At 34.7% G+C, this 25740-nt stretch overlaps 1 protein-coding gene across 1 annotated transcript; it reads right to left on the minus strand.

Annotated features, from left to right (window-relative positions):
• Positions 1-5384: 5384 nt before the first annotated feature.
• Positions 5385-16734, minus strand: LOC129220023 (TWiK family of potassium channels protein 7-like). The gene is made up of 4 exons (XM_054854351.1): positions 16503-16734; positions 11813-12238; positions 9304-9701; positions 5385-6044 (listed from the first exon to the last, which is right to left on the minus strand). Exons 2-4 carry the CDS (start codon positions 12228-12230, stop codon positions 5427-5429), a joined length of 1434 nt encoding a protein of 477 aa, XP_054710326.1. The 5' UTR covers positions 12231-12238; positions 16503-16734; the 3' UTR covers positions 5385-5426.
• Positions 16735-25740: the final 9006 nt, after the last annotated feature.

Consider the following 25740-nt stretch of genomic DNA (forward strand, 5'->3'; position numbering starts at 1 on the left):
AAATATATATAAAAAAAAAATAGAACCGACTTCAAAATTGCTCTAAAAAGTGAAAAATAATTTTATTCTTTAAACACCATCGATAATACTTTTAAACATAATTTTTGAAATTGGCGCAAAAACGATCGATAAAATCATTCACAGCCATAACTCAACTACAAGTATAAATTTAACCATGTCCAGTTTCTTCACTACCACATGCATTATGCGTTGATGACAGCATATTTGAGTAACGATATAAATATTTCGTTCCTAAGTTTGGATGATTTTTTGATAAAAATATGAACGAAGCATGGTTACAATGGATTTTACTTTTTGTTTTTGCGCCAACTTCAAAAATTATGTTTAAAAGTATTATCGATGGTGTTTAAAGAATAAAATTATTTTTCACTTTTTAGAGCAATTTTGAAGTCGGTTCTATTTTTTTTTCAAAATTTTTTTATTTCATTCTTTTTAGTGTAAATGTAGATATTTCAGTAAAAGTAAGAAGTTACTTAGTAAGAAGTGCGGCTCTATATCACTGTATTGCTTTAGAAAAACCTTTATTCAAAATTATCATTACAATTACTATTAATGTTACAGTTATATGGCACCAAACTTTTATAACAATGAGTTTCCTATTGTCGCGTAGATGAAGATAGCGAAGACAATGCGAAAGCCAAATGAAGCGAATACTCGTTAGTCTCAACTCGAGATCTTTGTTCAGAACCACGAATGAACGTTACATCTCCTTATATACAACTTGAAAAAATGCTGGAACTTTCCAGACTTGAAAAGATACAGAAATTAATAGAACATTCGAGAAAATACGGGAAACAGTAGAAACGAAATTTTAGTAAAATTCACTTTGTCCTAGTCGGGATTTGAACCCGGGTCGCTTGTGTGGGAGACGAGAATTCTACCACTGAGCCACCGTTATCCACGGATGAAAAGTGCGAACTTCGCTACAATTTAATAGGGAAATTGCATAAAATGTACTGTTTTTTGCCCATAACTTTTTTTCTAAAGAACAAATATGGTCAAACAAAGTAATGGGACCTAAGTTGAGCCATCCTCTATCCATTAAAAAAGAATCATCAAAATCGGTTCAATAGGTGAGACGCTATGAGTGGACAAACAAAAAAAAAAAAACATACATACGGTATGAACTGATAACCGCCTCCTTTTTGAAGTCGGTTAAAAATACTTACTACTTTTCAAGTAAATAGATTTAACTGATATGGTGTTGTATAGTTACACAATGTGGGTTTTTTTAATTATTATTAATTTGTTACGGTATATCGTTAGTATTGTTTGAAACATTAATTCATGTCTTAAAGTACAGGACGATTAAGTGTTATGAATAATAAATGAATGACTATATCTTTAAAAAGATTGTACATATGTTTTAAATTCAGACAAAACTAGTTTCGCGATTAATCATGAAATTGTACATATAGATTTTGTACATATATTTTTTAAAAAGCTATTTAAGGTCAATATTTATTTGAAAAATTCCAATTTGTATCTTTTAATACTAATGAATCGTGAGTTATGTGGACTAAATTAAAACTCAAGTTTTTTGTGAATGTTTAAATTTAAGTTTATAAATAATGTATTCAAAAAATTCCCTGTTTGAATTTTTATTTTATTTATATGTTGTGGTTGTGTGAATGTGCCTAAGTTGTTTAGTTATATGCATTTTGTGCTAATATATTTTTCTGTTGAAACGTCTTGATGAATAAGAGCACTTACTTCAAATCTGTAAAAAAAATTCTTGAATCAAAATACGACTAGACTAGTTTCATTGTACAAATTGTAAAATTTCTCATTTATACAGATTTACTATAAATGATAAGTAAATCGATTGCAGCTCCAGACCAAAGTTTTGTAATCTATACGAGTGTAAAAAGTAGCACATATGTTAATCATTATACAAAAAATACTTCCTTGAATCAAAATACAACTTGATTGGTTGCATTGTACAAATTGTAAAATTTCTCATTTATACAGATTTACTATAAATCATAAGTAAATCAATTACAGCTCCAAACCAAAGTTTTGTAATGCATACGAGTGTAAAAAGAGGCACAGCTAATTTTTAATAGCACATCCAATTACTTCTTATGTAAATCGTTTATTTATGTATACTGCTTTTATGAGCAGTAATTTTAATATAAATAAAATCATAAAGTCTTATGTTTTTGTTTATCTTATATCTTTAAACGAGCAATTCTTGTGGATATGTATATATTTCCTATCTCGGAAACGGCTCTAACGATTTGGATGAAATTTTGGATTTAATTGTAGTTTAGCATTCTAAGTTCATCTACATCAGTGTTTTTTCTGTAAAAACGCGATTTTTTACAAAAAAGAGTTTTTAAATATAAAGTCTAATTGAGTTCAGCCCTGAAAAAATTGTGAATTGACACATAAGGCAGACGATTTGCAACCATAACAATGATAAAAAAATTTTGAAAAAAAAAAAAAAAAATAGAACCGACTTCAAAATTGCTCTAAATAGTGAAAAATAATTTTATTCTTTAAACACCATCGATAATACTTTTAAACATAATTTTTGAAGTTGGCGCAAAAACGATCGATAAAATCATTCACAGCCATAACTCAACTACAAGTATAAATTATACCAGGTCCAGTTTCTTCTCTACCACATGCATTACGCATTGATGACAGCATATTTGAGTAACGATATAAATGTTTCGTTCCTAACTTTGGATAATTTTTTGATAAAAATATGAACGAAACATGGTTGCAATGGATTTTACTTTTTGTTTTTGCGCCAACTTCAAAAATTATGTTTAAAAGTATTATCGATGGTGTTTAAAGAATAAAATTATTTTTCACTTTTTAGAGCAATTTTGAAGTCGGTTCTATTTTTTTTTTTTTTTTCAAAATTTTTTTTATTTCATTCTTTTTAGTGTAAATGTAGATATTTCAGTAAAAGTAAGAAGTTACCTAGTAAGAAGTTCGGCTCTATATCACAGTATTGCTTTAGAAAAGCCTTTATTCAAAATTATCATTACAATTACTATTAATGTTACTGTTATATGGCACTAAACTTTTATAACAATGAAATTCATATTGTCGCGTAGATGAAAATGGGGCCGTGGTAGCCTGATCGGTAGGGCATTGGACTCGGGGCCGGAGGGGCTCGGGTTCGATCCCCGCTGGTCGAAGACCCACCGTCGTCATTAAAGGGGACTGGGCGACGTTAAATATGCTCGTGGTCTCAATGTCCTCCAAGTGAAACGATACCTCTGGGGGTGCTAGTACCAGGTAGCTATTAGCTCTTGGACTAGTTCTAAATTCTCATTAACTGTTCGATCCGGTGATGGTGCTGCCATCTATCGGTATATAAAATAATGGAGGCAAGGCACTAGTATGCAGACCTCGACATAAATACAGTTGAAGTCAGTTGTGACTCTTGAATAGATGAAAATAGCGAAGACAATGTGAAAGCCAAATGAAGCGAATACTCGTTAGTCTCAACTCGAGATCTTTATTCAGAACCGCGAATGAGCGTTACATCTCCTTACATACAACTTGAGAAAGTGCTGGAACTTTCCAGACTTGGAAAGATACAGAAATTAATAGAACATTCGAGAAAATACGGGAAACAGTAGAAACGAAATTTTGGTAAAATTCACTGTATCCTAGTCGGGATTTGAACCCGGGGCGCTCGTGTGGGAGGCGAGAATTCTACCACTGAGCCACCGTTATCCACAAAAGAAAAGTGCGAACTTCGCTACAACATCATTTTAATTGCATAAAATTTACTGTTTTTTGCCCATAACTTTTTTTCTAAAGAACAAATATGGTCAAACAAAGTAATGGGACCTAAGTTGAGCCATCCCCTATCCATTAAAAAAAGAATCATCGAAATCGGTTCACTAGGTGAGACGCTATGAGTGGACAAACAAAAAAAAAAAACATACATACGGTATGAACTGATAACCGCCTCCTTTTTGAAGTCGGTTAAAAATCTGTCTCTTCCCGCTTTAAAATTTTAAACTTGCTTAGGGTTGCCAGGCTTGGCTGATATTAGCCACCTTGGCTAATTTCAATCACACTTGGCTAAAAACAAATTCAAAAGCATTATGTAAGTCGATGTAAGGCTTTTCTTTTTAAGCAAAACTATAGCTTGACCGTCTTATTTTATTTTATTTACTTATTTTCTTTTTTGCACTTCAAATAGTTTTATACGTTTTTTTTTTTTTTTTTCAAATCAAGCATCTAAATTTTATTTCGAAAAAACATATGTCTTGAGATGTTTATATTTTGTTGTCATAATTTGATGGAGTGGTTTATAGATCATCGGTTTTTATGGATAGCATGCTGTATGTAGCATTTTCTGGCGTAAAGTTACCAACTACACTAAAAGTATTTTGTAGTAAGTTACCGCCCTAAGCCAGAGCTAAGTCAGAAATACTTAAAATACACCACCAGCTCAGTTATTCCATTCGAGGACTGCAGTTTCGTGCTTTTTAGCACTCATCAGCCCGGAGTGCTTTTAGCACTCATTGGTGTGCTAATTCTACATTAGCTACCAGTTTGTTTGGCTCTCTTGGCTCGCTTAAGAGGATTTTCGCCACCAGCTTATGTGATTCCTATTCCGGGGTGATGAGTGCTAAAAAGCACGAAACTGCAGTCCTCGGATGGAATACTTGAGCTGGTGGTGTATTTATTCCAAGTGAAAATCTCGATTGGGATAAAATCGTGAATCGCAACATAGTATGGAAGGAAGTATTGGGTTAAAACCGGTTTCACCATAGTAAAATTGGCTCCAAATTCAAAATATTTTAACTAATGACAGGAATATTGTATAGTGAAAACAAAAATGTAATAGATAGTTTAAAGCAAAATGTTGATTTAATTGCATTCAGAATCTTTGTTTGGTCCTTGAGTGTCATAAGATGGTCGCGGCGCATGCTCAATCCTAGCAATGTTTTCATATTTATTTTCGCAATGTTTGGTCTTAGAAACTATTTTTTTGGAAATACCGTGTGTTAAATATGTATACGAAAACAGCTCAGAGCTTCCCTATGTGGATGACTGCGGGGGAGAGGAGGCCTATATTCAGTAGTAGACTTCTTATAGCTGAAATGATTATAATGCTGATCAAGTGATTATATGTATATCTCTCGTTTTTCGGAAGCATATCCAACGACTGGCGAGAATCATAATATTTCGTTAACGTGCTGCGTTTCAAGTATATTTGAAAATTATATGTTTCCAGGTTATATTAGAAAATAACCTGGTAATAATAACCAGGTATATTACCTGGTAATAAATAACCAGGTATATTACCTGGTTTCCAGGTAATATATAGAAAATTATATGTTTCCAGGTTATTATATGTTTCCAGGAACGATAAACGAAGAATATACAGTAAAACAAAAATTTATTTGATACTAAATCAGTCTTCGTCAAATATCATCATCATCGTCATCTTCATCGGATAATATCCCTATCCTTTTGCCTATACTCGTCATGGATTTCGTTACTTCTTCTTGAACTAGGTTGAAGGACATCGCCAAGAGAGCCATTCCAAACAGCAAATACAGAGAACACAAACCCAAAGCAAGTTGGGCGTCTTCCGATAATACTGCTGTCCCCGGGACCATGTCCCCGAAACCAATAGTAGTCAATGTGATGAAGCAGAAATAACAACTGTCTGAATAGTCCCACCCTTCCCAATAGCTGAAGAGGATGGCTCCTCCACATATATATCCAACGACGATGGATATGCATAGCATGATGGGGACGCTAGCTTCATCCTCCTCCTCTTCTTCTTCCCTGTTATCTGTGTTCACGGAGGATGCAGCTTCGAAGCTCATCTCCTCGTTGAGGTTGAGGAAGGAGGACGGACGATTTGGAACAGATGCGGGTGCACGTACGATTGCGCCTCCTGCCGTCCTATAAGGAGAACTGTCCATGGCGTTTAGTCGATGTAGAGGGTGGTGAGGAAGATCGGAGGTCTCCATGGGGTGGAGCGCGTATTTGTTGGAGATAATAGGAACTTTGTGAGCATCAGCGAATTCTGCCTGTTAAAAAGGAGAAAAAAAAATTAGAGGAAAAAGCCCCGACGCAGATAATAACGCCAAAGGAAAGTACCATACAAAATGCACCATTTTCCATCAACACAGTTATAATAATAAAAATATTGCTTGCGGAAGAAGTAAATTCAATTATATTACTGTCATAATATTAACTGCATCAAAACGGTAGTTGAAGCTGTACTCAAATTTATGCAATTTTTTGAACTTTGCGTTGAAGCTTTGAATATTAAAAAGCTTTTAGTATTATGTACTCAGACGTGAGCACGTATCAGCAGAAATGAGATTTCGAGATATTTGAAAAACGCGTTTTGGATTACAGGGAAACGTTAGAATTGGACATTTTTTCTTTTCAATGAAAATCAAGCAAGCAAGATTGTACACTAAAACCAAAATACAATAGATGACAGAAAAGCAAAAAAAAAATGAAAATTTTGCAGTTATTGCCCTTTACCTGCCCAGGGAAATACTGATGTCCAACCGAGTGGCCGCCATCCTATTACTGGTAGACTTTCCACTTGAACTTAAAAGAATTGTTAAAGTATAAGCTTCGATGGTGTCTTGGTGACAAAGATGACAAAAGTAATGGGATACCTCCTAATATCGTGAAGCACCTCCTTTTGCCCGGCTGAGTGCTAGAACATGACGTGGTATGGACTCAACAAGTCGTTAGAAATCCCCTACAGAAATATTTAGCCATGCTGCCGTAACAGATATCCATAACGGCGAAAGCGTTGCCGGTGAGGGATTTCATCCACTGATTGACATCTTAATTATTTCCCTAAAATGATCAATAAAATTAATTTTGGACAATCTAGGTGACTGAACTATTCCCTGAAACCATCCAAAAGGTTCTTCTGGCTAATGGCAGACGGTTATGGCCCGATCACATGGCGCATTGGCACTCTTAGAAGTTCCATCGTTGTTTGGGTGTATGAAACTCCTAAATAGATGCAACTGGTCTTAAAAGAACTGTCATAGCCATTTCCAGTCGGTAATGGATGCAGCTGAACCATAGGACCCAATCCACACCACGTAGAAGGAGCCCATACCATTTTGGAGTCAACACCAACTTGCGCAATATCTTGTTGGCAACTTAAGTTTGCTTCGTGGGCTTTGCGCTAAGCTTTAGCTAAACCATCAGTTCTTACCAATTAAATCATGACTCAACTGGAACTGACCAAGCCATGATTTTCCATTAGTCTTGTCCAACCGATATAGTCACAGGCCAAAGATTATGTCACGCCCTTTCCTAAGGGGCTACAGGAGATCTCGTGCTGGTTGTGAAGGCAAACATGCCAATCTTCTGCTATCTAAATTTGCTGTACTGTTCTAATGGACACGTCCGTCATATGTCCTACATCGATTCCTATAGCTATTAAACATAGTATTGCTTGTTTGTTAACACTGATAGTTCAACTCAATCCTCGTTGGACTCGGTCATTAAGTGCAGGTGGTCGGCAGATGCAATGTCAACGGTAGAAGGTTATGCCCGAAATTAGGTATCTTTTTGGAGCTTTTTTGACAGTGGAGAAAACATACTACTGAGTTCCTTGACAAATTCCAAATTTTAATATTCCACCCGCCTACCTCGAACTACCATTCCATATTCAAAGTCCGTTCTGCTATAATCAAGTTAGAAACATTTTCATTCACTCACTTGAATACAAATAAAAACTACACCAATGAGCTGCCCATTTATGCATAACATGTATGCGACGCTATAACCACCTATATATTTCTTATTTGTATCTCATGGCTTTTGTCACCTCGAATACCCTCGTCGCATTCGAAAAAATGTACGTTAAACCTCTGTAGGATTTTGTCACAGCTTCAACTTAAACTTTAGCATAATTGGCCTTTTCCGGCATTTAGTTTCGGCTCCAGCAATTTACGAATTCGAATATGAAATGAGCTACGGCAGGGAAATTTCCTTTTCTCATGCTAGTTGACAGCTTTTATTCTGGTGACTTCTTCACAGGTTTAAGAAATGATTGCAATCAGTAGCAGAAATGGTGGCATGAAAACACGAATTTCGATTTCGTTAGTAATTTTAATGATGAATTGTACTTTCGTACATGTGACCAAACTCCAGGAAATATCTCAGTACCTTTTGTACCACATAAACACTTACTCTTCAAGAAAGTAATTCCGTATTTAAAACTTCTGTACAAGTTTATTATATCATTGGCACAGAATGTAGCTTAAATTCAAAATAATAGAATATTAGAACTGTGTAAACAAAACTTGTCACTGAATTGGGGAAAAAGAATTAAAAAGAGTAAAAGCAGGTTATTCATGAATGGGTGAAACAATTTCAACAACTTTGCAGATATTATTTTAGCAATTTAAGGGTCATTAACACATTTAAAAATAGTGTTAATTTTTTATTGGGATCAAAAAATAAACAATTCATTCAATGTGAATTTCAAACGCAGAGAAAATTCTGTTACACGATAAGTTGCGACAAGTATAAAGCAAGGTATTCGAAAAAATGTACGTTATTAATTTGCTCAAAATAAGTCATCAACGTGATGAATCGGAATAGTGAACTTTTGCTGGAGACGAACCTAAGACGTAGTTTATCCTTTCACCAAGAGTTTAGATCTATAAATCATGAATATCATGGTATTAGCAAAACAACAATATAGTTGGTGAAACTTTTCACCAGCATGAAGATTGAAGCTAAATTTTTGGTAGATTTAAATAATTTCTTGGTGAAACATTGAATTTCATATTTAACAGCGTGGGGCACAACAGACAGAGCACCAATACACTGCATTTTTTTTTTTATGAAGTTGATAAGTTTTGTTGCTTTGGTCGCCGGAATCAATATTTCCTCCGGGTTTCGTTTCAACATGAACATTAAAACGTAAGCATAAAAATTTCAATTGTTAGGAAACACTTTTTCGTTATAGAAAATTATTGAATAGGGCTTACGTCTTTTACTGAAAGAAATATAGCTGTATCCCCTCCCCCTTTCAATTAAAAATATTGTAATCTTTATTCAAAAATTTCAATATCATGGCCAAAATACATTTTTGAAATTTTAGAGCTTGGCGCTTGATTGGTATCTGAAATTAACGGTTCAAAATTGCTTAAGCGATTGCAATATCTACAAGCATGTGAAAAACCTTTAATTTAGACATTGAAGTAAGTCACCAACTACGAAATTTTTAGTTTGCAGTAGCGAAAAAAATTAAAATCTTTAACGGAAAAGTACCGAAAAGAATATTATCAATGTTACCTCTCTCGAAGCATAATAAGAATGATTTCTTGAGAGAGAATGCTGCATTGGTCCTGAGTGCATGTAGCCCCTTTGCCTATCGTAGGAATCTGCTGGCGAGCTGTACATCCGTGGTCCTAAAGTGTCAATCTCCCGACCACCTGTGGCTCCGTGCAAAGGAAGACTTCTCGGCTCGGACGGATAACGACTTGATCTGTTTGAGCGGGGCTTTCTGTGCCCATGTGACTTGGGACTTGAGCATAAGTAACAGCACACCTTCCAGTAGATGAACTTGAAAGAGTGGGCCATGGCGTCTCCGATGTTTGATAAACATAGGAGAAGAAGGGGTATGCCGACTATGGCGTAAAGGATAGTGACGATTTTACCTGTGTCTGTTTTAGGAGCAATATTCCCATATCCTGAAAAATTTAATCATTAAAAAAAAATACATTGCATTGAGATAAATGAGATTTGAAGAAAAGAAAAGCAAAAGAATTTCAACACTTTTGAAGAAGTATATTTGAAAACATATCTCAGTGAACGTTATTTCAAAACATTAAGGGAAAATTTTTAATTTCTTGTCGGAACAAAATCTTTTTACATGCAACTGCACTATAAAAAAATATATGTAACCTAACCATAAAATCGGTGGCATTAGAGCTGCCTTCACTGCCCCTGAGTAACTTAACCCTTTGAGGGGCAGTACTTGAAAAAAAATTAAAATCTACAAAAAAAACTCACTTTTCATAATGTTTTAGCATCATTGAACTGATTTTCATTGGAAAAAAAAATTAGAATTTTTTTTTAACATTGGAACCATACGTTCTCAAGACGAGGACGCTGCCCGTCTGGAACAGAGAAAGCACAAAACGCTGTGCATAGGAAAAACGCTCTTACAGGCACTAATTCAACTATGATATTTACATTTTTACTGATTTATTGACTTTTAATCTTATGATAAACACATATTCTAATGCAATACGATGGAAATAATTGATATATACATAAATACAAACGCAAAAATAATTTAGCATTTTCGAAAACAATTGTATTCTTATAATTTGGTTCCATTTTAAGTAGTATAAATGTATAAATAAATATATACATATAAATATATTTATATATAAATATAAATGTACTATATATATATATATATATATATATATATATATATATAATATTATAAACAGATACTTGAATATAATACGGTTGTAATAGATCGCATATATAAATAAAATTGCACGCAATCAGTGAAGATAAAGTTAAAAGCAGAATAATATGCATGTATCTATATGCAATATTTATAATTATAAAGCTAAAGAGAAATCTAAGGGAACTAGTGCTGCCATCTATTGACTGATGAGAAATGACATACTGAACCGGGGCAAAATCTTCACAGTGAGGACGTATAAAATAAATGTATATTTCTCAATGTTTTTGCACTATTAAAATTTGGTAAAGACATTTATGAAGTCTTAGGAGCCTATAAAAAGAAAATTTGTGACTAATATTTTTTAACTCTGGGTCTTACTACTGAAAAAAAAAATCCTCTGACCCTAAAAATTCGCACATTTCAAACCTCTCTCAGAGAAGGAAAAAAGACTTCAATGGTGCTGACATCTATTGAGTGAAAAAGCAACTATAAGGGTTCTTTAACAAATCGATAGTTTTTTTGCAGAGAGCTATATATGTTTGGAAAAAAATTGTCAAATATGCGTTCTCAAGGCGGGGACGCTGCCCTTGAAAGTGTTAACTGATATAAGCGGTGGGGAATTACACACCGCTAGTGGAAGGTTGCACTATGGTAATTAACTATAGCCTAACGTTTCACTAATTCCAATCGCTCTCCATTGTCACATGACAACTCTTTGCATTACCCTTGTATTGGTGCTTGTGATCCTTTAATGTTATTGGTTCAATAACGGAAACTCGAGTTATGCTAATCATTTCTCACCTAAAAAGTGATAAACAGAATTCGAAAAACATTGAAACTTGGCAGTGCGAAGGAATATCACACGACAATCCAAATGCTAGTTGATATTGAAAGCATGAAATTAATATACTACACTTGGAGCAAAGATAACTTGGTAACAATGTTAAGTTTCCTTTACAAAGAGCCTGATCACACTGTAACGAATGATGCCAAGTTAATCTTGCCCAACTATAGATGTCAGCTCAATAGTTTCAACCAAATTACTCAGTCAATCCATCCGAGGACTGCAGTTTCGTGCTTATTAGCACTCATCAGCACGGAATAGGAAGTGCCTGAGCAGGAGGTGGAAAACCTCTTAAGGAAATCAAGAGTGCCAACAAACTGGTAGCTAATATAGAATTAGCACTGACCAGACGAGTGACCGAAGCAATGGTTCGGTTCAACACAAAGATTGAAGGCAAGGCATGGTATTTTCAGTAAGTTACTTCGGTCCTGTCCTTTTATGGAATGACTGAGCTGGTAGTGTATTTTATGCATTTCTACCTTAGCCTTGGCCATAGGGTGGTAACTTACTGAAAAAACAAGTTACTCACTTACCAATTGTGGTGATGACGATAATGGAATACAGAAGTGCTCCAGAAAACGACCACTGAAGATTATCTGTATCATCATTCCCATCGTACCCGTCTTTTCTCATCGCTTTGACGAGCTTCATTTCAAAGTTCTTAAGCGTAGCAGTGGCATTTTCCGACCACCTGCTTTCGTTGAGGACATCTCCAGAGACGGTCAGCTCCCAGAGTCGCTCGACGACTCTCCCTTCCTCCTCCTGCATCTGTTGCCTCATCTTGAGTTCGTTGGCAGCCTCCAGAGCTTCGAAGGTGAATGCGCCCATCACCGTGTAGCCGAAGACCAAACTGCAAAGGCCGATGTGTGAAAAGAGGAAAGTGGCACCAGTGCGGCAATAGTAGCGGCACTTGGCGCATCGGGACATGTGCTCAGTGGCATGGTAAGTCATTGCGGTCCCTGCGCAGAAGAAAACATTGATAGTCAGTGCCTAAGTGAAGCTTGACTACGGAGAGATAGCGGGGGAACTGGAAGTAAAAACGAATCGCTTCATTTTGCAATATGTAGAATCAGCTATAACGTGAAAGGGCAGAAAATTTTCGCGTTCTCGCAGATCCTACCTATTACAAAATGAAGTGGTCTGCATCCGCTTCCAGTTCATGTGCCATCTCTCCGTGATGTGATCATGCTTGTTTTTTTTTTTTTATTTATTTATTTATTTATTTTTTTTTTAAACCAATAGTGTTATTATTATTTCAATCTGTGGTTTTCAACTTGGGTGTCGCGCCTCCTAGGTGGGGGTAGCAGAAGATTTCAAGAGAGGCGTAAATATAAAAGGAACGAGGAAAGCAGTAAAAAGAACTACTAAAATTTGACATTTAAATATTTTCGACATTACCACATTTTTTGAAGATTTACAGTAATCCACATATGTCTGTGAATCACGATTTTTAGCATTAGAATACATAACGTCAAACCATCGAGTAAAGCATTTAAAGAGCTGCTCTTTCTCTATATTACAACCTAAAATTCCAAAACTTGTCAAGGACAAACAATGCAACTTTCACATTGATATTGTGCTACATGCTAACCTCACCTAGATATAAAGATTAATTTTCGTTTCTTGGATTTCACGTGTTTTAGTAATTAATATTTTCGAAATAAATTAAAGTGTAATAGGGTAGTAATATCAAGTTTTGTATACTAAGACACCTATATTTTTATTTACTAACCAGTTTCATATCTCTATGCCAGCTTTAATTTCAAGTTCCTATTGCGCGATTCGTATAGATCATATGACCTTACGTCAGTGTTCAAAGGGGGGTCAGAGCCTCAGAGGTTGAGAATCAATGATTTAATTCATGAAATATTGAATCAAAAGTCCCACCTGTTAGGTATGAAGGAAAGGAAGTTATGCATGGGTTGAAAATTGTCGTGTGAATGATGTTATGTTGGGTGTTTAAAGATTCAATTATAATTTGAATTCCGATGAATCATGATTGTAGTAGGAAGAATGAAAAGTGTATTTTGGAGAAAAGGTAAGAAGATAATTCTCTTCTATCTTTTTTTTTTTTTTTCAATTTTTCCTGCATTAATTTTCTGTTCAGATTTTTATCTTTGGTTACTAACGTTATTAATTTACACTTGTTTTATTATGAAATTCTACAACATCTTACAAAAAGGCACGTGCACAGTAGGTTGGATCAAAATCTTTGGTGGAAAGAAAAAATTAGGCAATATATGAAGTTTTAAAAAGTTTTCGTTCAAAAGATCAAACCGCTAATCGGTCGAAGTTAGCTTCGCTCATTGATCGGCTGGATTACAAAACGTGGTGGCTTGGCGACTTTGGCTATAAACAATAGAATTGTCTGATCATTTGTTTGCATTTTAAAGCTACTGTTGATGTAATTTATTGGTGTTTTTTTTGTTTTTTTTGTTTATTTGGCGAAATATTTCAAATTGCAAAGAATTGTTTTTCGTTTTTAAAGAGTGTTTAGTCATTTTAATTGAAGAATGTTTATTTTACATCGGGAGGGGGAGCAGGGGATGACTGATTTTTGCTTATTCAGAGAACTGTTTTTACCTTTATCATTTTTTAAACGATATCCTTTCGATTGTTTTATTCTTTTTCATATAGGGGATGTTGCAACGGGATTTCCCGCTTGTTCTAGATGGGTAGCTAGTTTTTTTACACTTAATATCTGAGGAAGCTTTTTATCCTTTGAGTATGGCTGAAGGAACAAACCAACAAGTAAGGGAGAAAAAATAGTTAATAAAACAACTGCTCAGTGGTCATTAGATAAATCAAGTTGTAATAAATACACGCATTCTGACACCAAGCATCTTAAAAACATTTTCTTTTTACATATTTTTTCAACAAAACGGTTCAAACACTTGATAGCTTATTGAAATATTTTAACTTTTTAATTTACAAAGTTTCAACAGAACAACGTCTGTCGGGTCCTCTAGTACATTTATATGTACTTATTAAAGCAAAAGTCAATACTGTTTTTTTTTCTTAAAAAGGAGAGGAAACAAATAAATATGTTTTAACTTTCAAAAAAGTTCACCTGAAATAAACTTCAAAACGAAAAAACTTTAAGATAAGATATACATTTTTTTTTTTTAATTTTAAAGATCTAAAGAATGTTTTTATAAGCTTGGTTCACACTAAGAAGCATGAAATAATAAGTTCGTAATAATTTCTTGATTACCACACTCAAAACTTGCAGTTGATCTTAAGATCCTTACATTTAGATAAACTCAAAAGCAGCCAGTAAAATTTTAATTAAAAATTAAGAGAAGAAGAAATGCAGGCGGTATGGTAAAATGTATATGTAAAAAGTTACGTTCCGCCTATTTGTTCATTCATACTTTAAATTAAAATTTTTTGGCTGCTTTAGAATTAACCTAAATACAAAGATGTTAAGATCAACTGCAGTTTTTGAGTATTATAATCAGGAAATCATATACGTACTTATTTTATTTTATGCTTTTTAGTGCGAACAAAGCTTTTAAAAATAGTCTTCAGAATGGGGTCGTTTCCAATATTTTAAAAGTATTTTTTTCTGAAAGAACATGCTTAAAAACATAGGATCTAACCATTTTTTAAATAATTTGTTTAAGTTTAATATTTTTAAAAAATTACTTAAATCGGTGATCTTTCATTGTTTACATTTCTTGCCTATGACATCACAAATAATGAAATGCCATTCTGTGTTGCCATTCACGGAGCAAAATATTTAATTCACATCTTTACTCACGTGTATTGGCAACGATATGGTTGATAGCAAGCGTAGAGAGCAATTTTAATTCGCTTCTTGATTATCATAACGTGGAAAAGCGGTACAAAGATGCGTCAAAAAGCATCATTGTGACGTCATCAAGACCAAGCCCTGTTTGAAAAATCGGACATTTAAAAAAATAATTAAAAAATAACTGTTGGGAAAATAAAAGAATTTTCTGCGTCCATGTTTTCTTTCTTTTTTTTTTTTTTTTTTTTTTTTTTTGCTTATTCTATCAATTTCAGTGACAAAAGTACTACTTTTGACTGAAGGAAACAACCCCATTAAAAAACATTTTTCGATTTTATTCGATTTCGATTCGTTATTTTCCATTCTAATTCCAATTAAAGTCATGTGGTTTCTCAATTTAGGGACATGTATTCTCCTGTATAATCTAAAATGTGATTTGATGAAGCAATGTATTGTATCAATGCTGTTGTTGTTACCCGTATCTTTTTACTGTGGCGATATGGTAAAGCACAGCTAGTTTCGAAATAAAACGTGGTTTTAACAGCGGTTTTCAACCTGATTGAGAGGGATGCGTTCCAAATCACTTAACGGTGCGATAGTATCGACAAAAAAGTATAAAATCATGAAAGAAAACACTTTTTTAAAATAATCATGGATTGAGTTGGTTTTGAAGTAAGACCGTGTTTATGCAGTGATTTTCAAATTGATTGAGAGGAATTAGTTTCAAATCGCTTTTTGTTGCGATAGTACCGACAAAGAAGAATCAAACCATGAAAGGACATAGTTTTTTAAAAATCATGGATTGAGCTGGTTTTGTAATAAAACGGGGATTTGGCAGCGGTTTTTGGGTTGATTGAGGGGGATTCGTTCCGAATCGTTTTGTGATGTGACAGTATTGACAAAGAAGTATCAAATCATGAAAGAAAAAATACTTTTAAAATAATCATGGATTGAGCTGGTTTTGAAATAAAGCCAGGGTTTGGCAGGGGTTTTCAAATTGATTAAGAGGGATTTATTCCAAATCGCTTTGTGGTGCGATAGAATCGGCTAAGAAGTACCAAAACATGAAAGAAAACACTTTTTAAAAAATCATGGGTTGAGCTGGTTTTGAAATAATACAGGGATTTGTCAGTGGTTTTCAACCTGATTGAGAAAGATACGTTCGAAATCGCTTTGTGGTGTGATAGTATCGACAAAGAAGTACCAAACATGAAAGAAAACACTTAAAAAATAATCATTGATTGAGCTGGTTTCGAAATAAAATGGTGTTTCGGCAGCGATTTTCAAATTGATTTTAGAGTGATTCGTTCCAAAACACTTTGTGGTGTGATAGTGCCGACAAAGAAGTATCACATTTTGAAAGAACTAAAAAAGTCTTTCTTTTGAAAAGGTTATGCAGCTAGTTTCAATACTAAACGCTTCATATACACTTTAATTTTCTGCAGCATACAAAGAAAAAAAAATCGTACCTGAAAAGATTTCTCTGTTTACTTTTTTCACATTTCGGTTTACCAACAAACTCGGTCAATACATCTCGACCATTCCACGTCTATTCCTCCGGCAAACAGCATGATCCCACATCCCCGGAGCAATAACCAAAACAGCAAAACATAAATCCGCTTCCGCACAAGACAAATCTTATATTCCTTTTATCCTTTTCGCGACCGCGTGCGAGCTCCGGAGGACTTTCTTTACCTTCCAGTAAATCGAGAAGCAAAATCTTCCTGGCGGATGGCCCATTTGTCCCAGTCAAAGAAAGATTGTGTTTTTCTTTTCTTCGCGTTCTTCGTTTTCCTGGCTGTACGTCATTTGCTCTTTGCAGTTATATTAGGACCAGACGGCTGTGTTTTCCCAAAGGGTGTAAAAGAGAAGAAAAAAATATTATAATTCCGACACCAGCAGCTTTGTCTTGGGATGAGCGGGATTTGGGCGCGATTTGCGTCAGAAGTGACCATGACTTTTCTGCCATGGGGCTCCCGTGTGACCCACCGCTTGATTTACGACGGCAGCATGCATAAACTCAGAGCCATATGCCGAGAAATCTTTACAGTTTTTAATATTCCCCATATAGATAAAAAAAAAGTTTCCAAATATTCTTTGGAGTAATGGATACAGCTTTAAAAGCTGTAATAAAGTTTGTTACACCACATCGTAACCCGGTAACAGATGGGACATAAGACAGAAAAGAGAGAGAGACAGAGCGAAACCAGTTGACTGACTGAATGTTTGACTGATTGGTTGTTGCAGTTTGAATAAATAATGATGTACTTAAAGTTCGAAACTTTTTCTTCTAAACTATGACATTTTAATAGTATGCAACTATTGATTAATGATTACTAGCTGTACCCGCACGGCTATGCCCGTGCTAAGAAATTGAAGAATTTCTCTTGAATACATAAAAATTCCCCCTTCCCGCACACACCATTAAAAAAAATAATAATAAAATATAAAATAATAATAAAAACAATAAAAGTTCCTTTGCAATTTAAAATATTTCTCCAAAAAAATAAAAATCATTAAATTACATTAACAGTTTTGTTTTAAAATCTCAATTAATACACCAACCCATTGTTTATCGTCTATCTCGCCAAGCGACACAAGCGACAGGTTACCGGAACCAGGGTTAGTAAAAAAACAAAAAACCAAAAAGAAAAGGTTCTTGGTTTAAACCAGTTTTTTTCTTTTTGTTTAAGCGGTTTTTTTTTTTTGGTTTAAACACCATTTGTAAGAAAAACTATTTTATATTTGAAAAGTCATGAAGATTTTCTGAATTAATTGTTAATGAATGCTTAATATATACGCATATATTTGATTTCTGAATGATTAATTAACATTGCAATTAAGAGCAAAATCTCGTAATTTCCTTTCCTTGTAAGTAGAGCTTTCTGCATTGGAAATATTGTTTGAAAATCTTTACCTACTAAAGAAATACTACACGTAAATGGACCTTGATGTAAATAAATTATCAATTATATAATTTACTGTTACAGTAATATGATTTGCTATAAATAACCTAGAATAAAACCGTGTAAATTAATTTCCTCATAGTTATAGCTTCCTACGATGAATATACATGAAAGTAAAATTGAAATCATGTATTCTTAAGCACAGAAAGTATTTTGTAGTACCTACAAATGAAATACAAGTCTGATGTACATAACACAGCTATAAAAATCGAAAGATCCGACACATATTTTGTTTAAAGATTTAAAAAAGAGACTTATATAGCATGTAATAATTTACCTAATGTATCAGTAAGAGAACACTTATACAATACGGCACCTAGGCTTTAAGATTTTGTTTTTCATTGTCAACATTATTTCTCTTCGTTCGATGCGTTTCGGAAAGCAATTTATTCATTAAAAAAATCATTTTATTAATTAAAGGCCTCTAATAAAAAGACTAGTTCTGAAGTATTATCCAAACCTTATGTATTCCTTATTTTTGACAGTACAAATCCAAATAATGATTCTTTTAACACATTTCAAAAATAAAGACTTAGTCATAAAAATAAATGTTTACTAATTTTTCCACTATTCATACACGGGACTTCTTTTATTATATTGGGATTAAAAACGTTCTTCGAAAAAAAAATTGCAATAAATTTTATAACAGCACAGAGTTACACTGATATTTTTAGTCATCAAAAGTTTACTTATCTGTTTTCGTGCTCTGATGATAGCATCATCTATAGTAGAGGCCAAAAAATGTGCGGGTAATAAAGTAATTTTATGCCTACTCTAAGTAGGGGAGACCGGGGCTAGTATGCGAAGGGGTAAGTGCACGAATGTTAAATAATTTTCTTGTTTTTGGTTTGACAGCTCTGAGTGAGTTGTCATGCAACCACGTAGATGCCTTGCTACTTTCAATGTATTTTCAGGGAAATCTACCAAACCAAACGTGTTGCACAAGAAAAAGTTGTCTTTTCGCAGTGTTAAGTAATTTTTTTCATCCTTAGTTATTTTCTTTAAAACATATAATAGTAGATTAATTTACCAAAACTTTTTTATTGAATATCCCATGCTTCTATCCAACAAATGACGTCTTATACAGATTATTGAATAAAATTATTTTAAAATCAGTGTAACTTGATTTCAATATGGCGACTTGGGCTAGTAGGCGAACTATTTTCGGGGTAAGTGTGCGAATTCGCATATTTGCCCCAAGAAAAATTTTTAGAGTTAAAATATTAACAATAGAAATTTAAATTCTGTAAAATCTCAATTTAAGGAAATAATTGCATAATTTACACTATTCTAGAGCTTATCATTTCATGTATACACGCCTATACAATAGCCAACATACGTGCTCTGTTGTTGTTGCAAATCTCCGGTGTTTAGCAGCGCTAAACCAGGTCTATGAAATTCGTCACTCTCAAAAAATCCAACACCAACATTGGATCCGCCAAAAGATCCAATCTTGAAAGTCCCAAACAATTCAGTATATGTTTGGGGGTGGCCTGATGGTCGGCACACTTCACACAGGTTGGAAAAGTCTTTTTTCCATTGCAATAAGTCAATGACTTTAGGTGTCCACTAATGAGCCTAGTGATGGTCGTCTGATCTCGCCTACCACACTTGAGAGATAATGCACCTCCCGGGCACTTCGCCTGGTACCAATTATGGGTAAGAGGGAAAGTCCAGGAGGACTTTGCATCTCTTTTAGCCTTAGAAAATAGCTCCAAGTAAGTCAAAGAATCATGTGTATATAATGGTTCATCAGTCCCTTTTTTAGCCAAGATATCGGCCATCTCGTTACCGTGTACATCAACGTGAGATGGAATCCACTGAAAATGCACCTCTCGAAAAGAAGAAATATGCTCCAGTTTGTTAATAATAGAAACACCAGTACCATCACCCATTTTATGCCAATTAGAGAGGTACTGGATGGAACTTCGGCTATCTGACAGAATCCAAACGGCTGAAGAGCCGGGAGAAGACAAAATTGAACCGAGCCCCTCATCGATAGTAATAAGCTCGCTTCTAAACACTGAGCAACAGTCTGGATTTCTTCTGCTTAATTTTGTTGCACACCCTTGGAATAAAATATAAACACCACTACCAGAGCAGTTACGTTCATCCTTACTACCATCCGTATACATTATAATAGAGTCCTCAGGGATGTTGTTTTTCACTTCCAAAGCCAATTGTTTCAACTAGGCCGGTGCATCTGATTTCTTGTTCACCTGGGAAGGAAGATCAGTGTGGAAGTAGACTCTGTTTAAACCAATTGAGGGATTAATGCTCTGTTTCAAACTATGCTGAATTACATTTTTTGGGATCAAGTTGTCTGAGTCAGCCAAGCTTAAAGGGCTATTTTTCTTTAATCTTTTATTGTTGGTCCACCCCAACAAGAACTCAGACGTTCGATTCTTGGTCCCATAACTGGTGAGCTTTGAGAAATATTTCACCAAATTAGTTTTTCTCCTAAGGCTGAGAGGTTGCAGATCGGCCTCATATAGTACTATCTCATTTGGGCAACTATTACGAAGTCCTGTAATAATTCGAGCCCACTAAGCTGTATCCTTTCAAGCTTTTGTAAGTTGGTGTTTGAGGCACAGCTGTAGACTGGATAGCCGTATTCTAGAATAGGCCTTATTAGGGCCATGTAAGTAGTTCTGAGAGTTTTAGAGTCGGCACCCCAGTCGCGCCCTGAAATATATTTTAAGATCATTAAGCGTTTTTTGCTTTTTTGTATTAAGTGATCGATATGTCTATTGCAAGTAACTTCGCTGTCCAGAACAAAGCCCAAGAATTTAGTGTTTTTTTTCCACCGCAAGCGGATGAGCATTCATATAGATTTTTGGCTGATAGTTAAAAAGTCTCCTATTTGTTGTAAAGAAACTAACTGTAGATTTGGAAGGGTTAAAACACAATTTGTGACCCTCTGCGAAACCACACACTTCATTGAGTGTAGAGTTGATGCAATGTTCCAATTTATTGATGTCAGGGCCAGAATCCCATAGCACTAAATCGTCTGCGAACAACCCCACTTCGTATCTTTTCGAAACCTCTCTCTCAAGTCCAGCTATAAATAATGAGAATAGGGTTGGGCTCAGAACAGATCCCTGAGGAACACCCTGAGAAAGCCCAAAGCTCTCCGACAAAGTAATATTGAACTTTACCCGGATGAATCTGTTTCTCAAAAAGTCGTAAATCCAGGCCAAGGCCCTCCCATGGATTCCAAAGGACTCGAAGAGTATACGTGCTCTTCTTTCAGGAAATGCGAAATTACAATAGAAAAACCAACAACGGGAAAGCCCCAACAGATGTAATTCAGCATGTATGGTGCATTCTCTAGTGGGTAGATGACAGCTGAAATATTTCCAGATTTCTTAAAATATTTTGCTAAAACACTAGATGTTCAAAGAAAAAACCTCTGATTCTCTTACTAGACATTGACGACTCCCACGCCAATAGAAGGACTTGATTTTTGTAAGGAAATTACTTCACTACTAAAAATAATAATGACACTACTCTCTTTCCCGTCGCAATATAGCCATAATTTGCTGCCTCTTGATAAGAGTCTACACATGACTCATTGAAAAATTGTGCTAATTCCGCTGGTGATTCGTGGGTGGTGAATAATCCAGGAGAGCCAATGACGATTTACGACGTGCCAACGGTGGCGGTGGTAACAGCTTCTTTTCCACAAGAAGCAAGTCCCATAAATATTATGAACTAGTGGTACCCGCACGGCTTTGCCCGTAGTTGAAAATTAAAAGGTCATTCTGTTCGCCTGTATATTTACAAACAATGGATGACGAATTTCTCGCCAATTGGCTATGTTCATTCGCTCTCCCATTCCACGTCATGATATTTTCGTAATTTACTCGTCCATCTTATGATAATTTTGATCCAGAAAATGTTCTTAAAATTAAAATGGAAGAAAAAATCGAATTTTCGAAAAATCGCTTCGAGGTGCACAACCCCATGCTACAAACTAACTTTGTGCCAAATTTCATGAAAATCGGCCGAACGGTCTAGGCGCTATACGCGTCACAGAGATCCATACATCCTACAGACATCCAGACAGAGAAACTTTGAGCTTTATTATTAGTAAAGATAAAGATAAAGATAGCTTCGAAAGAACTGATGTGCTTCCATGCAATTCAAACATTTTTCAGGACTGATTTCGTGCCAAGTTATATCACTGATCGGCCAGACTACCAATCTCCTGGATCTATGAGTGAGTCTGTTTCTCCCAGTATCAACCATGTTGGAAGAAAGAAATAAAACTGGATGTACCTGCCCTAGAGCAGATTCAGTTGCTACTTCATTGAATGATTCAGATTTAGTTTCTTACTGAAGATAGAGCCATATCTCAGCCAAACCCATATACGTCTCTGAGCATTACTCCAGATCATATTCGACCATATCCTAAAAATGGAGAGGGTCAGATCAAAAAAGGATTGAAATGGAAGAGGTTACTCTTTAATACTCCAGCCAAAAAGGCTTCTCAGGAAGAAAGAATCTTAGCAGAAAAACGCATATTATCACAAAAAACCCCCAACATACAATAAATCTATGAATCCAAGAAAAAAGGAATGTAAACCCAAAAGAGACATAAAAAAGAAGAACGGAGGCAAATAAAATAATTCATTTCAAATAATTTTCAGCATTTACTCTTCTGAATTTCATTTAAACCTTATTTTAAAGAAATTATAATACTAATTTCGCTTTTTTTTCATTCATTCATAAGTTTTACTTGTTTATTTAAAGGATCATTGAGGCTTTAGGTGAAATTTTCTGTGTCTTTTATGAGTTACTCGTGACGAGGCAAGTGCGCGAACTCTGCGAAAGTACACAAAAAATTGTTTAAAAATAGACAAAGCATAGTACTGTCAAAACAAAAATACGACTTTATTGCTGATACCATACAGATTATCCGAGCAATAAAAGAAAATTTTTCTACTTTATTTACAACCTTTTAAAAAATAAAATTTAAAAAGTTCGTCAACTATCACCGGTCTCCCCTACTCTTAAAGTTATTTTGTTTCTCTTGTCACTTAAATATTCTACAGATTAAGGATTTATGTACAATTAGAATTTCCTAAATGATGCATAATTTATCTCTATAAATTTTGAGTAATCAGATAAATTAGTTAGTAAAATGAAGTTTTGGCTGAAAAACGCTTTTGGTCTGTTTTGAATTATAAAAGAGAAATGAAAAAATAAAATAAATAAATAAACAAATAAAGCCTACAAACTACTTGGATTGCTTCTCTCTTTTTGGAAAAGCTTAGTTAGTCTGCCTTGTACATTTATGTACCTAATAAGAAAAGGTTCACTGATTAAAATAAAAAGAAAGAAGGAAAGACTTAGCAAAACTTGAATAACACTAAAACGATAAGTTTTCAAAATTATTAAGATAATTTATCTCTAAAGCTCTGGTGACTTTGCATAAATTGTATTTTACATTTTCCAATAATGTGTGAAATTTATGAAAACATGAGGGAGAAAACATTAAAAAAAAAACACGTGTTTTTTAATTATTCTTTATTTTTTTTAACTCAGTTGCGGTTTAAACCATGGTTTAAACTAACGTGGTCTAAACCAAACAACTCTGATCGAAACCCGGCGATTAACGCGCGAAGCGAACTCCAGTCAATTACCGATCCGATCCTTTTAACTGAAACGTTTAAACAAAAAACACGCTCTCTCCCCTTTCTTTCGAAGCTAAAGAAAGTAATCAGAAAACACTAGCTAGGAAAACTGGAAAATCCTGCACCTGTAGAAGAAAGCATTTAACTGAAATACGCTACGCAATTTACATAAAATGATCACTCCGCTCTACCTAGATTTAAAAAAAAATGTTATAAATTAAAATCCATATTGCAAATACAAAAGGAAAATCGTATTCCCCTGTATAAATAAGAATTGAACTCAAATACGCAACGCAATTTGCATAAAACCAGAAGTGATAAAAGTATTTATTTTAATGTATGGCTGCCTCAGTTGCCAAATCGATTAAACTCCACTTTTTGAAAAAATCCTCATTTCTGCTTTAATAGTGCTTAATCAATGCTTAGTATGTGAATTTATATTAAAGTTTTGGTTCAGTACATTTCTGATTCTGTGATGGCAGAAAATGTAACACGAGTGCTCATTCACTCCTATGGATGACACTATCTTCTTCATCACTTTTCTCGACTTTTTGTTTTATGGAGTTCATCGATTTGGCGAGCGAAGCATAAGGATCGTGCACACCAGAAAATAGCTCGCAGATGGCAGAATATTTTCCTAACTTATCGTTACATAAATTTGGACAATTCACACAATATTTTCAAAAATTATAGCCTATGTGTTATTCTGGTGCATGAGCTATATTATTGAAAAGTTTCATTAAAATCTATTCAGTAGTTTTTACGTGAAAGAGTAACAAACATCCATACATCCATACATACAAACTTTCGTGTTTATAATAGTAGCAAGATATCAATTTAATACTCCGCCACGCATCAGCTGTCTCAACAAACTCTGCGACCGTAGTGACAACGAGATGTGTCACTTATGTTGCCAGAGTGTGATATTATGTCTGAAAATACCATTTTCGAAATACTTACCACAGTATAGAAGAACATATAATGCACGCGTGCGTGGGAAAATACTTTATGAAGTCAGTTAATATTTTGTATAATAGCGTCCAAAACTGAAATTCAAAAAGAAAAAAAGGACATCAAATTACTCTCATAGCTCTGCAGCAAGTTACATAAAAAAATTTACTCAGAGTCATATAATTGTGACATTCGGATTCATTTCACGTACAATTGAAAATACTTCTTCGACTATAACAGCAGAAGAACTGAAGTGAAAAAATGTCAGCATCTTCAAATGACTAACGAGGTTTCTCACACCCTCGCTAGTTAAATTACAGCCCAGGAGAACTATGTCTTTAACTTTAGACAGAGGATTTTTGCTCAACACTTCGTTTAATGTCCTGTCATACAAGCCCTTAGCGTTCCGAATGCAAAGGGTTCTTAATTTTCTGCAATTTGAGAGCAAGAGCATTATAGTTGATTTCTTAACACCATACACGCTTCCCATGTTTTCAATAGAAAGAGATCGAAGATTGGAGAAAATGGAAGATGTAGTACCATTCGCGAGAGAACAATCAGTTAGGTATTCCACTTTCAACGTTTCCAAATAGGGACATGCCTTTCCGATAGCAGCAAAGTCCACATCGGAAAAATTCAACACAGTAAGCATTTTCAAATTAGCACGAATCATATCCCCACTGTTCTCAATATTCTCCAAAAGTACCCCTTCTTCCATGCGAAATTCAGCCCCTTCAAAATCTTCGGCTTGAATTAGTAAAGATTTAAGATTTGGAAAATCCTTCAAGGCATAAACAGTGTTGAAGTTGTCGACTAAAATATCCAAGTCCTCCATGAAAGGGCAAGTCATCGTGGCGATGTGGACCGAAAGTAACGATGCGCTAGCAAGTGGAGGACTGGAAAATTTGCTTCCCAAGACACATTTCCTCAAGTTGTACAGCCTCGATAAAGTTCCGTCTCTCACCTCGTCAGTGTGAAGCCACTCCAAGCTCTGGGATATATCACAGTTGATTTCCCTCAACTCGATGCAGTATTTCAACAAGATTCCAATGTCCGTACTCGATACCGGGTGATTATCATCTTCGAAAACATTTATTACTTTCAAAGAAACGTTGGAGCAGTAATCCCCATCCCTTTCATTGAGTAAGTTG

This window comes from Uloborus diversus, chromosome 4 (assembly GCF_026930045.1).
Source record: "Uloborus diversus isolate 005 chromosome 4, Udiv.v.3.1, whole genome shotgun sequence".
Classification (NCBI taxonomy): Eukaryota; Metazoa; Arthropoda; class Arachnida; order Araneae; family Uloboridae; genus Uloborus; species Uloborus diversus.